The following is a 15,696-nucleotide window of genomic DNA, read 5'->3' on the forward strand; positions in this document are numbered from 1 at the left end:
ACGCCTTCTTGCCCCAAAGTCGTGATGATATTATTTTGGGTATATTAATAAAAGCAGGTTGCAACATTAAATTTTCCAATTACAAAAGCAATATATTCAATTTATTTTGTTGAATATAACCAGCCTCTCTGCCCCAAATGTCACTGAACCTTTAATATAGATGCCATCCCAGTACTTGGTGCATAATAAATAACTTTAAAGAGACAGGAACATTTTAATTGCCAACACCATGAACTGTATTTCTAAATTAATGAATACATCAGGTATCGAACCATTTGATGTGCTTTACTGTAAAGTTCAATTTTAAACACCACAAATGCATTTCGGGAAGAAAAAGGCCTTATTCTTTAGCATTGCCACAGTACTTTGGCATTTTACATTAAAACCATCCTTAAAATCAAATAGAATTAAAATAAAGGCGTTTGAAATGCACGAGATTTTTGTCTTCCCGACACAACCTCTAAACAAAGGAAAATGCATAGATAACAGCATTTTGTTCGCAAGAACTGCTGATGTCTTTACACCAAATGAGACTGATCTGGAACGCTGTCCTTGAAGGGACAGAAATACCTGAAGCGAGAGTCATCATGTAGTTATAGGCAACAGTTTAGAATCCTACTTGTACAGTTCATGATCTATACCCTCAAACTGAAAGGAATTTGGTTTATCTATTGTGATATGCATTAAGGGCTCACTAATGTTGCTTCCATAATCAGAGTGTTTTATTGTGAGGTGCTATTTGACTTTACTATCAATATAATCGTGCTTTTACAAGAAATGTTGCAAAGCTGACAAAGGGATTTCTTGAATAAGAACCGGAAAATAACTGAGGAGGGAAAAAGAACCCTTCCAAGCAAACCAAAATCAACACTGTCACACGTGCATTCTTCACAATGGCCCCAATCTGCGCTGCACCTACCGTCACACCTGGAAAGATACAGGTTACTCTAATGCAGATGCAAAAATCGCAATGCACTATTTTAATTCATTCCAATTATATAATAAGAATTCAGACACAAATGGCATCTCCAATCATGATTTTAGCAAGAGTTAACTATACCAGGTTTTGGAGCTGCTTCTATCAACGTGGACTCGCTGACACCTAGAGAAGCTACGTTACTGGCACTACCTCTTTACTCTTAAGGGGGGAGGACTGGATTTCCTACAATGTTTCCCTGTTGATTCTGTACCGCATCAACAGCTGGTTGAGTGCTGACAACACACATCACAAGCGGGGAGCTGAATTTTGCCGGGTTTGCAATCTTTACAATCAGGAAGAAGGGAGGTGAGCAGTCTGTCTTCTTCACCAACGACGCTGTACATTTCCTGCATGATGAGTCCTGAACCCTTTTGAGCAGCTCACGCAATAATGTTGCCTCCACAGTGCAACCGGGTATAACTAAGCCACTTTAATTCACCTGCTGTTTACTTGCGTCACAGAATAATCTGTTGGTTTGAAAAATCCACTGCTCAGGATGCAATAAGCACATATTTACAATAATTTAATGGAATTAGGGAAATTCAGTCCATGGAAGCCAAATACTGAATCATTCTTGACATTTAGTTGATGTCATTCTCGTTACTGGCACCTTCTGGACGTCGTAGTTTATCCACTTGTTCATTTATCTGTCCATCGCCACCTCGCCTATCTTCTGTTTGAACATTAAGACAATCGTCTTCGTCGACGTGGCTGACGTCATCATCTTCATCCTCATCCTCGTTGTCCTGTCTTCGCTCCTCTTCCCCCTGGACTTCCATTCTTACCTGACACTTGACATCTACTTCGCTGTCAACAATGTGGCCACCCAGATTTCCTCCTTCTGGACTATGGTTCTCTGTGGCTGGCGAGGAAGATGCAGATTCAATGCTGACTGGTGAGATGTCGCTGCTGCTGTTGGTGTGATTGACTGTTACAGAGGTGGCTATTGTCGATGGCTTGACAGGGATCTGCCAAGCGGGAAGCTTTGGGGCCGAAGGGGAAGATGGGAACTGTCGCCTGCAGCCAAAGACAAAACATTGAACAGTTATGACAAGACTGCAACAAAATCCAACTCTGCAAAAATTATTCAAACATTGTTTGCACATAACAAGAGAAAAAAGTTTATTTTGCTCAAAGTAACATTAGTTTTTTTTCCCCATTGGGAGTCCACTATGAATTAATAGACTGCAAGGAGAGAAAGCATTTCCTCTTTTATTTCAAGACAAAGCAGAGAACAGACCCTTTTGGTCCAACAAGCTGCGCCGTCCAGCAGCTTGCCAATTTAACCATATAACCACAAGTTAACCACTGGTCAATTTACAATGACTAATTAATCTATTAACCGACATGTTTTTGGATTGTGGAAGGAAACCAGAGCACCCAGAGGAACCCCAAGCAGTCACAAGGAGAACATACAAACTCCTTACAGGTGGCACTGGAATTGAAATCCGGAACACCCTAAGCTGTAATAATGTCACACTAAACTCCGTCATGACTTCAGAAACATTACAATTTTGAGTGTCGTTTATTTCTCTCTATGGAGGACCTCCACCTTAAATCATGGTCTCAGTCATTGCTTTATGTAGGTAGAAAATGTCTTTTAGACCATGAGACATAGGAGCACAATTAGGCCATTTAACTCGTTGAGTCTTCTCTGCTATTCAACCATGCCAGATTATTCACTCTCAACCCCATTTTCCTGCCTGTCTACACTTTTCACAAAACACCCATTATCACTTATCCAACAGTAATCCCATTTTAAACCTCCACAATCCAAACAACACCCTACACATAAGGAACGTTTTATAGTAACCAACTAACCCATCAACCCATATGACCATCAAGTCTGCAGAAGCATTTTATCACAGCTGATTTAGTATTCCCTCTAAACCCCATTCTCTTATCTTCTCCTCATAATCGTTGATGCCATTGCTGATCAAAACCTATCAGCCTCTGCTTTAAATATACCCTATGACTTCACCACCCTCTGGCTAAAGAAATTCCAACTTTTAATTGAATCAGACAAAGGGTTAAGTCCACTACAAGTCTTGAACATTTTAGGAATCATTTTGTGGATCAAAATGATTCCTAAATTTTTCAATGGCGTTAATTTGACTTAAATTTCTATTATGTGTTGCTTTCTGGTAATTAGAAGGGTTGTCTCAAAGACTTACCACTGCTTCTAATGCCTTGGTATAGGGCTGCAGATTATTGACACAGAATGGAGGGACAGACTGAATTAATAAGCTAGTTCAACAGGCAATTCATGACCTCATTTCAGATTTCTATGCAAGTACACATTAATAATATTAACTAGGAAATAAAAAGTTCTTCAGAAGCAGATTCAATTCTTTGCCCTACTGGCCAAATGCAAGACAAGGAAGGAAACCAAAATCAAAGTGCCAGACCATCTGCTGAGAAAAGCCACAATAGAACTGTTAGTGAATTCGATGGGGAAACAGGAAGAGCCTATTGCTGTCTACTTCGAGACAAAATCTGTTCAGTGGCTGCTTGATATATTCTCTTGGTTTAAGATAGGTTAGAGTCTATAAGGAGGTACAGGGGCCTTGGATCACAGACAACCAGGTTCAGGAACAGTTATTACTCTTCATGGGTGGTGGGATGGAGATACATCTCTACCAAAGGAGGTATAAGGCGCTTCTTCTCTCTGCTATTTAATAGGTCACCTTTGGGCAAGGTGTAGCACCTGCTTAGCCTGCACCCGGATCAGGGCCAAGTCATGCCAAGGGACCAGGTGGTGGATGGTTGTATGAGCAGCTGATGCATATCACAAGTCCTGTTTTTGCGACTACGGTAGACGGTCTCTGAAGAGTATTGATAATGGCTGGGGTCACCCATCTTGTAAAGACACTGCCCACAAGAAGGCAATGGCACACCGCTTCTGTAAAAAATTTGGCCAAGAACAGTCATGGCCATGGAAAGACCATGATCGTCTACGTCATATGACATGGCAAGTAACAGACAAACGATTACCCTTCAACCATCAGGCTCATGAGTCAGCGTGGATAAATTTACTCATCTCAACACTGAACCGATTCCATTACCTATGGTGTCACTTTCATGGATTCCTCAACTCATGTTCTCAGTATTATTTATCTGTTTTTTTTCTGTACTTGCACAGTTGTCTTTTTTTGCACATTTGTTGTTTCCCAGTCTTTGTGTGTAGATTTTTTTTTATTGATTCTATTGTATTTCTTTGTTCCACTGTGAATGCCTGCAAGAAATTGAATCTCAGGGTGGCATATACATACTTTGATAATAAATTTGCTTTGACTTTGAAGTGTTCAGTAATCTACAGGTTATAATTAAACCCAACAATCCTAATACAAAGCAGACAACACAGTTACCATTCCTGGAGGTCAATAGGTTCTTGATTAGTCAAAGAGTTATAGGAAGAAGGCAGGAGAATAGGTTGAGAGGGATAATAAATCAGCCAAGATGGAATGACAGAAGAACTGATGGGCCAAAAGGCCACATTCTGCTCTTATGTTCACGGCCTTAATGATGTTTGACCATCGTAGAGCAGTGTTCCAAGCTAATCCGCTGAACTTGTAGAGAAGATCCACCTTTGAAGTATCTATTCATGGGCAAGCCCCTCATTGCCTTTATTTGTGAAAAAGTACTCTTTTAACACAGAGTGAGTACTAGAGCTTATCTTTTCCCAAAGACTTCAGTCCAGCATCCACATTACCTGCTTAGGAGAAGTCCTTTTAATGAGATGATCTCAGCCTTCAATTCATTAATGTTCTGCGTCTCCAGAAGCCAATTTGTAGACGATGAAGCCTGAGGAGATTAACGAGAATGTAAAGTGATGGCAACATATATGTCCCAAAATGTCTTCCAAAAAACTACACAAGGTTTTCAACTGCATTTGTTAATGGTTATAGACTGTCAATATTACAGCTCTCCAGAAATGATTCTGTAAAAGAATCATTTCCAGATTCTTCTGTTACATACGTCCAACAACACTTCTGTTTTTCATTTGTATCTCCTTCTAACTTGTCGTTTTTTATTACCCATTATCATCCCCTTTTGCCTTACAACAACAACCTTTTTGTCGTTGAGTTTCCTCTTGCTTTCCACATTTTACAGACCTTCCTTTTTGTTCTTTACTGCCCTCGCTTGCTTACCCAGTTCAAAGATGTCAGGTTACAGGGGATTCAAAGACGGCTGCCTAATCTGAACCTGTCTGAGACTCCCTTCAAATCCTCTCAGAATTCATCAGCCCTCGTCAGCTTCTGGCACTCTCCCTCCCCTATTGCCTATCAGCCCTCCTTACCCAGCGACAAAATTTTAATGTGATTGGAGGAAAGTACAAAGGTACTTTATAAAGCCAGAGGTAGTTGGGTTTTTTTTTTACACAGAGGGCGGTGGATGCATGGAACGTCCTGCGAGGGGTGATGGCAGACTTCCAGTCAAGATGGTGCCAAGCTGTGGTCTCCATTGAGGTCATGGCTCAGATTTAATTATTTTTTTAGGTCCTTAGGAATAGTTTTGGAGACAGAGCGGGGAGACGCATTTCACTGTATGTTTTGATGTACATGTGATGAATAAATGAATGCAAATCCGAGGTGGATACATTAAGGACATTTAAGGGACTCTTAAATGGCTGAAAGAAAAAATGGAGGGCTATGTAGGAGAGAAAGGTTAGGTTGATTTTGGAGTAGGTTAAAAGATTGACACAACATCGTGGGCCAAACATTCTGTATGGTGCTATAATGTTCCATGTCTCTCTTGATCAAAGGCTCAAGAAGCCTGAGAACAGACTGAGTGACTTGGCTGGAGGGGGACATGAGATGGAAAAGTGTAGTTACAAAAAGTCATAGGCTTGCTCCCTTTCAACATGCAATTCTGATGGGGCAATAGAATTAAAAAGATTTCTCAGTTTTGGATGTATTTTGCCACTAAAGTCCTGAGCTTTCAGTTTGCAATTTGGTTTGAGTTGTTGTGGGAATCTCTGAACAAGAATTTTTGAGTTTTGTTTTAGAAGAATGTCTTTAAGAATCAGAAAGTGTGTGCCTTCCAGAAATAGAGATCTATTAGAATAGCGAAGACTGCATTTTACCTATTGCAAGTGTCACAGAGATGTTCCAGTTTCATGTAGATCAAATGTGGGCTTTATGGCAGCAAGATATTGCTACCAGATGAATTAGTATAGGAGCAGAAGATGTCGGGGGAATAGACTGTACCTTTGCACTGACATCTCAAGGGGCAACACCATTTTCCCAGAGGAAGGCAAAGCACCAAGCTTAATAACAGCATATAGACTGCAAGCTATTTAATAGTCTAGTTATTCAATCATGTTAACTCGTCAGCTATCTAATGAGACTAATCCTAAATTAATCTCATTAATTTATCACAGTCAGATCCCAAATGTAAATTTATAATCAGCATGCATTTAATGTTAAACGACTGACAAATTAAGTTACATTCATAACCTCCCATTTATTTTGTCAATTAACCCTATCTACTACTTAATCTAATCAATGTTTTAAGTCCTGCTAACTAGGATTCTCAAGTTAGTAAACAACTGCTAGTTTACAACTTCATTGCTTGACTTGTTTGGTACCTAGCAAATGTAGGTTAATAATCCAGTTAATAGGCTGACTAGGTTAGGATTTTATTCCCTAGAGTTTAGGAGAATGAGGGGAGATTTGACAGAGATATATAAAGTGATGAATGGTATTTACAGGGTAAATGCAAGCAGGCTTTTTCCACTGAGGTTGGGTGAGATTTGAACTAGAGGTCATGGGTTAAGGGTTAAATGCGAAATATTTAAGGGAAACATGAGGGAGAACATTTTCACTCAGAGGATGGTGAGAGTGTGGAATTAGCTATTAGCGGAAGTGGTAAATGCAGGTTCAATTTCAATACTTACGTGAAATTTAGATAGGTACATAGATGGGAGGGGATGACAGGCAGGTTGATAGGATTAGGCAGATTAATAGTTCAGTATTAACTAGAGGAACCTACTTCTGTGCTGTAGTGTTCTATGACTCTAATGGTACTAGATTATGATGCGAAACTGATCCAAACCAATTCAGGTCAAAGACTGTGGCTTGTCAAGTGAAGGCATTAGGTGGATGGCAAATCTTGTCTATTTGTTGACATGGTAAGGTTAAGGAGCTAAGGATTTATTATGTGCACATCATGAAGGCTCTTGTCATAGTTCCTGTTCCTGCACTTCTAATTAGGGATATGAGTGGAATTTCGCTTGAGCTACTTATTATCATAAACAAAAATAAAATCCTGCAGATACTGATAACCTGAAATAAAAACAAAAAGTTCTGAAAATACTCCAAAGTAAGGCTACAGCTGTGGGGAGAGAAATAGTTAACATTTCAGATCAATGGCTTTTCATCATAAGCGGGGGAATTTGCAGAAAAAAAAAGTTTTAAGACACAGGGTAAAGGAAGATAAGAGGAAAATAAAAAAGTGAGTGTCCAGTGGGCACAAGTAGGTAAATACTAACAATTAAAACTGAAAGAAGTGGTATGTTAAATGTTGTTATTTTTTGTTATTTGTAGCACCAACACACCACAGCAATGTCCTAATACATGTCAACGTGTATAGCAAATAAACGCCAAATCCTTCAAATTGTAAATACTACAGATGTTGAAATAAAACAAACAAAAATAATCGAAATTACTGATTGGCTGGAGCAGTGAAAATGGGAGAAGCAGCATCATTATTTGAGATTATCAGCATTATCACTACATCACATGATTTCAGAAACACATTGTAAAGAAATACAGGCTTTTGGGATTCTCCAGCTGTTCTTTTTCAAGAAGAGTTCATTTATTGAGAAAATTTTGTTCTTTCAGATATTGCTGTGTCCATTTCCTTCAAAGTTATTTTAATTGTATGCAAATGTGACCAAGCAGCTTTAGCTTCTGTGTGGTTCTGGCAGCATGTTACGTTCTTCTTTTCGATGGTGACAGAAAAAAAATGTGATGGGCATAATGTGTACTCTTCAGTGCAAATTGTCACACCAAGTCTACACTGAGCAATAAGAAAGTATTGGTTCATTAAGGACTCGGCATGAAGAAGTGACAGACTGTTGGCAAAATCACAAACTACAATCTTCTCAAAGGCAGCAACTCATGTGAGACTTTATATTTACAGACACCAGTTGCACTGCAATATTCCACCCCACTGGCTTTCTTTGTGTTCAAGTCTAGTTGAGCATGACAAAGTTCGGATGAAAGGTCACTGACTTCGAATGTTATTTGTTTCTTTCTTTACGGATGCTGTCTGACCTGCTGAGTATTTCCTATTTATATTAAGTATCAACTTTTTTTGCCATATACATTTACATATTAAAGGAATTTGTTGTGGTTATTATTATGTTATTGGCATAATGATTATTGCAATCGTTTTAATAACATTGCCGTGAGGATTTAATATCGGCAGAAGATGTAGATCGATTAATCAACTGCCTAATATAAGCTATGAACAATTTTCCCACCTGGGAAAATAAGGTTTCATCTTTTAGAACTTCTATTGCACAGTTTAAGTTATACTGCAAAACTGATCAGCAGACAGACTTTAATGTTATATCTGCTGAACACTTGACATCTTGAGTACCACGAATAGAAAAAAAACATTGTTGGGGTGAAGTTTAGAAAGGAGAGTTCAGGATTACTGTTTGTCAGTTCAGGAAATTTGAAAAGTGCAGTTTAGGCAATGTAAAAACTAATAACAGGATAACTTAATGTAGTATATCGTTTCTGGAATCATTGGTATCTTAATCCTAAGAACATATAACCATATAACAGTTACAGCTCAGATACAGGCCATCCCTGCCCTTCTAGTCCGTGCCGAACGCTTACTCTCCCCTAGTCCCACCGACCTGCACTCAGCCCAGAACCCTCCATTCCTTTCCTGTCCATATACCTATCAAATTACCGATCTAAGATATTACATATTTAAGAAATACCTATCTTAATTATGTTTAAAAGCTGCTTTTAGATTAGAATGATCTAAATATTTATTATAAATATTAACCAGACAGGAACACAATTACCCTTGATATAAAAATCAATAACTGTGCCATACTTGCAGATCTTTTAGGCTGACATGAATTTGGATGTTGACAATAGTGGTTAGGTGTTCACTGTCAATCACCTTAATCCATCCGGAATGTGATGCATATTGTACAATCTATTTCAAACTAAAAACTGTAACACATGTTTCTGTGAAAACTGATAACACAAAATGCTGTACTATATCCCTCACTGCTCACCTAGGTGGCCAATACATTGACAAATTGCCCAACACTTTTATTGAAAATAGTTATAAAAGAACTTAATTGTCAAAATGTTTGGTTCTATATTTTGGGAGCAGGATAAGTGATACTATCAAGGGGAAAATGTGGAAAGTAATTCTATTCCACTTTATAACCTGAAGTACATTAGGCAATTCATCAGATGTGTTTATGCAATAGATCTGCAGCTATAATGCTGCAGAACCCATCGGCCTTCAACATTAGTACGAGACACTACCAGTAACCTTGAGATTTCTGTGCATCCATAATTAAAGTTGCAAATCTCAAAGTTTCAGTGAGTGATTTACTACAGACTGCAGTAGTTCAAAGGTATGGCTCGGAGCCCCACCACCACTACATCCACATCAGCCACTCCGCTCCACAGTCCCTCAGCACCCTTCATCCCCCATGCACTGTCACTCTACACTGACACTCCACCTCATACTTACGCAGAGTCACTCTCCTACTGTGATTTTCTATGTCTTGCTGATACCTAAAAGAGTTCCTCCTGCCAAGAGCAACTTTGTCACTTTATCATTACCTTATGTACACATAATCCTGCATCAAGCATCACTTTATGTTCATACAATCAGTCTATAAGCTAGTCTAATATATGGCTACACTCAGTTATCTGTACATTGTGTTTCATGAGATTGCTTTTATATTTAAATTTGTTTTCTTTTTGTTTTTTTAATTGTGTTCTTTATGCTTATTATGTTTTTTTCCCCACTGCATTGAATCCAAAGTAACAAGCATTTTGTTCTCCTTTACACTCATGTAATAATGTCACTAAACAATCTTGAAACTTGGGGAAATTGTTTTGCTTTCTGGGGATATGCAGACTGAAGGGGGACTGGAAGAGGTGATATGAACTCATGGAAGGTTGAAGATAAAAATGTAGGAGAATTAACATTTCTGATTAATTTCAATACCCCTTCCCAATATGCTAAATATAGATGCAGAGTGGAGAGCATCCTGACTGGTTGTATCATGGCCTGGCATGGTAACGCCAATGCCCTAAGAATGGAAAAGCCTACAAAAAGCAGGATCTCCACCATCCAAGCCATGCTCTCTTCTCACCTCTGCCATCAGAAAGAAAGTACAGGAACCTTAGGTTCCATACCAGCAGGTTCAGGAACAGTTATTACACTACAACTATCCTCTGAACCACCGAGGTCACCTCACCCCAACTCTGAACTAATTCCACAACCTATGGACTCACATTCAAGGGCTCTACAACTGAAAACCAATCTCAGTGTAGTATATGGTGACTTGTACAGTATGTACTTTGATAATAAATTTACTCTGAACCTCAGACTCATTCCCTCAATATTATTTATTTATTATTTGTCTTGTGTTCGCACTGTTTGCCATCTTTTGCACATTGGTTGCTTGTCAGTCTTTGTGTGTAGTTTTTCATTAATTCTACTGCATTTTGTTCGACGCTGAATGCCTACAAGAAAATGAATCTCAGGGTAGCGTATCTGGTGACAGATATATACTTTGATAATAAACTTACTTTGACCAATATTTCTATGCAGTCCTGCAGTGAACTACTAGAGGTTTATTACTTCAATACCTTCAGTGTATTATAGTGTAAAACATGACCAGAGGGAAGCTGGAAGAGAGGCATGATGCTGTGAGTGAAAATTGCCCAGGGCAAAGCTTTAACCATATTAGTAAAGTTATACAAGAAACCTACCATCAAGCAAATGGGAAATTCTTATAGAGATATTTGTTAACATATTAGAGCCTGTATCCACGTTATATTGGTTTATGACTCTATATTCCTTCATAGATAACTGAAAATGTTTCAATTCTGAAATAAAAGCAGGAAGTTCTGGAAAAAGAACAGGTGAGGCAATATTTGTGGAGAGACAAACCAAATTAACGTACAGGTCCAAGACAGTACACTGGAACTGAAAAAGTATTTATTGAGGAGATGAGCGAGGGGTGCGGAGAACAAAATGAACATTTGCAATAGGTGGACACTAAAAAGAAACTGAGAGGAGTTTCAGTCTTGCTAACCTGCGCTGAGGAGGCATAAATAGAGGTCAAACAGTGGAGATGATGAAATATAAAAGTGCTGGCATTCTGAAATAATGGGAATACTGATCAATCTCAGGTCTGACAGAATCTGTGGAGTGAGAAACAGCACCATCACCTCAGGCTGATAATGCCCAGGGTGGTACCTATACCCCTTCTCTCCCCGGACCGGTCATAGACCGAGTACTCTCACTTGCATTCCATTCCCCCTGGTGCAGGGAAGAAAGGCTGGTTACTTGCATTTGTTGAACTCAATATCGAGCTGTAGAGTGCCTAGGTGGATAAAGAGCTGTTTTCCATAGTGAAACTGTAAGACATAAGAGCAGAATTAGGCATTTGGCCCATTGAGGCTTCTCCGTCATTCCATCATGGCTGATTTATTAATCCTCTCAAACCCAATCTTAGCTCCGTGCACGTTTTCCATCCGTGCTGGGTTGAGCAACAAGCTAAAAACTCAGCCTCATAAAACATACAAATGCTAAAGAAATAGCAAGATTGCCGTCCAATGCGTCAAACAAGGTGCAGGGAGGAACTCAACCCCAATCTCCTGCCTATCAACCTCTGCTTTAAATATACCCAATGACTTGGCCTCCAGAGCCGCCCGTGGCAATGAATTCTCAGATTCACTACCCTCTGATCCTCACCTCACTATAGGAAATACCCTTTCCATGTGCTTTGCCTCGAGCTTATGTTTAGCTTTGGTACGACACAATCTTAAGTCAGAGTAGGTTTGGTATAGAAAATTAAAGTGACAGGTATCCAGAAGCTCAGAGAAACATATTATATTCCTTACATAATATGCTCCTTAACATCATTTCAGAGATTGTGTGCTCAGATTGTGCTGCCTCATACAGCTGGGCACTCAGCCAATTGCCATTGCTTAAGTAATGTTAACAGCTGAATTAGTCACTAGTCCCTATGCCTTCAATATGTGTTTTTTTCCTTAAATAAGAAACACGTGTTGCTGAACACTCGCTGGGCACCTGGAAACCATTTTGCCATTTTCCACATTGGCTTTGAACTGAAAGGCCATGTTTCTAAAGGAAATTTGAATTTAATTTTGAGGACCATAATGCCAGCCACCTGTTGGCTTTAACAGTTTTTGTTACAATTTTTGCCTTACACATGGTGAATATTTCACCAGGATGGAATATAATATCCAGCAATTTTCAACAGGATCTTCGGGAAAGGGAAAACACCCCCACGTTCGATGTTCAAACTACCTTCTGGCCAGTGCAGCTGTTCTGTTCGATTATTCATATATTGGTGTTATAAATAGTCGTTATTACTCTAGCCACTAATATATGGCATCAGTGAAAAGTCCTGACAAAAATTTCAAAAGAATTTCAAAAATTTCAGCCTCTTCATAGATGCTGCCTGACCTGCTGAGTTCTTCCAGCATTTTGTGTGCTACAGTGAAAAATTGGTATGATCATCAGGGTCTCTCTTCCACCTAGCCAAGATATTTATCAGTACGCCTGGCCCTTAGCATTGCCAGTGATCCCTCTCATCTGTCCAATAATCTCTTTGACCGCACCCCCCCCCCCATCATCAGGCAGGAGGTACATTAGCATTAGGACAAGGATTATTAGGATGGGGAACAACCTCTTCTCCCAGGCCGTAAGACTACTGAACTCCCTGCCACCACCCAGGTCTCACCATGCATCAAGCACCAGTAGTGTTACACTGTTTACTTTTTAAACTATGTTGTAAATGCACCTTATTGTTTGTGGTAATATTACTTTATGTGTTGCGTGTGAGTTATAGGTACTGTGTTGTGCACCTCGGTCTGGAGGAACATCGTTTCATTTCATCATATACACGTGTATAGTTGAACTAACAAAAAAATGAAGTTAAATTTGATCTCTGAAAAGCACAGACGCTGACTACTGGTTATGTGATTTTGGATTAAAGCGTACTTTGTACTTGCCGAGAGCTCACCACACAGGTCCCTCGACTGCCTGTGTAACCGTCAACACTAGGAAAGAAAAACATCCTGCCAGCCTTTTTGTTCTTTTGAAACTTACAGTTTGAACATAAAGACAGACCACCCAAACTCGTATAAGAGTACTCTAAGAAGCCTGTCTTTCAACACATTACTATATCCGATAGGCAAAGGATGTAACTTGTGTCATTTCAGGTGTCAGGAAGTTTGGAAGTGAATCATGTTTGTAACTTAGTCATATGCAGGTCTCATTAGTGGGACATAGCATTCACCAGCAGGGACAGTTTCACTCACCACAACCCATGAACTCACTTTTCAACAGCCCTACCACTCATGTTCTTGGCATTATTTATTTATTGTTTGACTATTTATATATTTTTTTGTATTTGCACATTGGTCTTTGTATGTAGATTTTCAGTGATTCTACAGTATTTCTTTGCTCTACTGTGAATACCTGCAACAAAATGAATCTCAGGATAGTACTTGGTGACGTACACCCTGTGGCCACTTTATTAGGTATACACGTTTGTTAATACAAATATCGAATTAGCCAACCATGCGACAGTAGATCCATGCATAAAAGCATGCAGGCACAGTCAAGAGGTTCAATGGTTGTTATGATCTAAATGATTAATTGTTGGTGCCAGATGGGTTGGTTTGAGTATCTCAGAAACTGCTGATCTCCTGGGATTTTCACGCACAACAGCCTCTAAAGTTTAAGAGAATGGTGCTGAAAAAAACCACCAGTGAGCGGCGAAAGTGACTTGTTAATGAGAAAGGTCAGAGGAAAATGGCCAGACTGGTTCAAGCTGACAGGAAGGTGAAAGTAACTCAAATAACAACACATTACAACAGTGGTGTGCGGAAAAGCTTTTCTGAACACAGAACACGTAGAACCTCAAAGTGGATGGGCTACAGCAGGAGAAGACCACGCTGGGTTCCTCTCCTGTACCTAATTAAGTTGCCACTGAGTGTATACATCTTTGATTGGAAATTTACTTCGAACTTTGAATGTCCATGCAAGGCAGAGAGACTGATTTCAGGACAGAAGAAAAAAAAATATTCATGCTTACAGAAGAATCTTTTTACCTGTAACACATGTGAACAGCTGGAAGACTAAAAAAGGGGAAGAAAAGTATATGCATTTAGATTCTCAGTTTTTTGGTATCACCTGTTCCTTCTCATGCAAACATTGGAGAAATGTACAGACCTGTAGGCTCACAGACAATGGCAATACATCAGACAGAATACATGATGTTTTCCGATGGTTTGAACAGAACAGAGAAGAGCACTTCCATTGTGTAAAACAGCAGACTCGAGAGGCCCTGAAGTCGCTTGAGTATCATCCAAGTAAATTATAGGCGGCACATGCAAATAAACATCTCTTTAAACATAATGTTTTGAACATGGTTGTGTTCCAAAGATTACTGGTTCCCATTTTATCTGCATAAGGAATTAATTGAACAGCACAAACCTTTAGATAACTTCCTCCAGCTATATTCATCCTAGGGCTCCTTTTTAAAAATGTGGCACTTTCTAACTCCAAGCTTTTGCTAAAATATTCTATTTAGATACAGGTTAGGAAGTTGGCTTTAATACCCAATACTTTTCAGCATTAGCTTTATTCTTTAGAGTATCTTAAAAAAAAGAGAAATACCACAAGCCACTTCACTAAACTCAAGAGATTCTGCAAATGTTGGAAATCCAGGGTAACACATACAAAGTGCTGGAGGAACTCAGCAGGTCAGATAGTATCTATGAAGGGGAATAAACAGTTGGTGTCTTGGCTGTTCATTCATCTTCATAGATGCTGCTTGACCTGCTGACTTGCTCCAGAATTTGGCATGTCAAGTTCTTTCACAGAGCTGTAATCTGACAAGAACTGATATTGAGCAAGTATCATAAAGAGTGCCTGGAAGCCTATTTTAAGGAAGAATTAAAAGGAGAGAGAAGTGAAGCCGATGGTTTAGGCTGGGAGTTCCAGAGATTTGAAACCGAACTGGATGAAGAGAGTGAACAAAATTCAAGGGATGTTTGGACACTGAGGGATTAGAAAAGTAGAACACCCTTCTACCAATGTGTAGTAGAGAGCATCCTAGCATGCTGCATCACCACATGGTACGGAAATTGCACTGTGGCAGACAGGAAGGCTCTACAATGGGTAGTCCAAACTGCCAAATGCATCACCGGCATCAACCTACCCGTCATCTCGTATATGCAGAAAGGTGCCAGAAAAGGGCCAGTAACATCACAAAGGATCCCTCCAACCCTGCTCATGGATTGTTTGTCCTACTCCCACCAGAAGGAGGTTACAGAGCATCCACACCACGACCAGACTCAAAAGCAGTCACTTTTCCCAAGCAGTACGGCTGAACAACACCTCCATCCATTAACTCACCCCACCACACTTTATCACTTCCATTAAATTATTTCCTGTCA

The 15,696-nt window shown here is 39.5% G+C and overlaps 1 protein-coding gene across 2 annotated transcripts in view; it reads right to left on the reverse strand.

Annotated features, from left to right (window-relative positions):
- Positions 1 to 266: 266 nt before the first annotated feature.
- Positions 267 to 15,696, reverse strand: part of pex14 (peroxisomal biogenesis factor 14) — a 335,420-nt gene continuing 319,990 nt past the window's right edge. For both annotated transcript variants that reach the window (XM_059952238.1, XM_059952239.1), the window contains 2 exons: positions 4,692 to 4,783; positions 267 to 1,996 (listed from right to left, as the gene is read on the reverse strand). In XM_059952238.1, the coding sequence (XP_059808221.1) occupies positions 1,561 to 1,996; positions 4,692 to 4,783 (528 nt within the window). In that variant the 3' untranslated portion in view covers positions 267 to 1,560. The remainder of the gene's footprint in view (positions 1,997 to 4,691; positions 4,784 to 15,696) is intronic.

Source organism: Hypanus sabinus, chromosome 27, assembly GCF_030144855.1.
Source record: "Hypanus sabinus isolate sHypSab1 chromosome 27, sHypSab1.hap1, whole genome shotgun sequence".
NCBI lineage: Eukaryota > Metazoa > Chordata > Chondrichthyes > Myliobatiformes > Dasyatidae > Hypanus > Hypanus sabinus.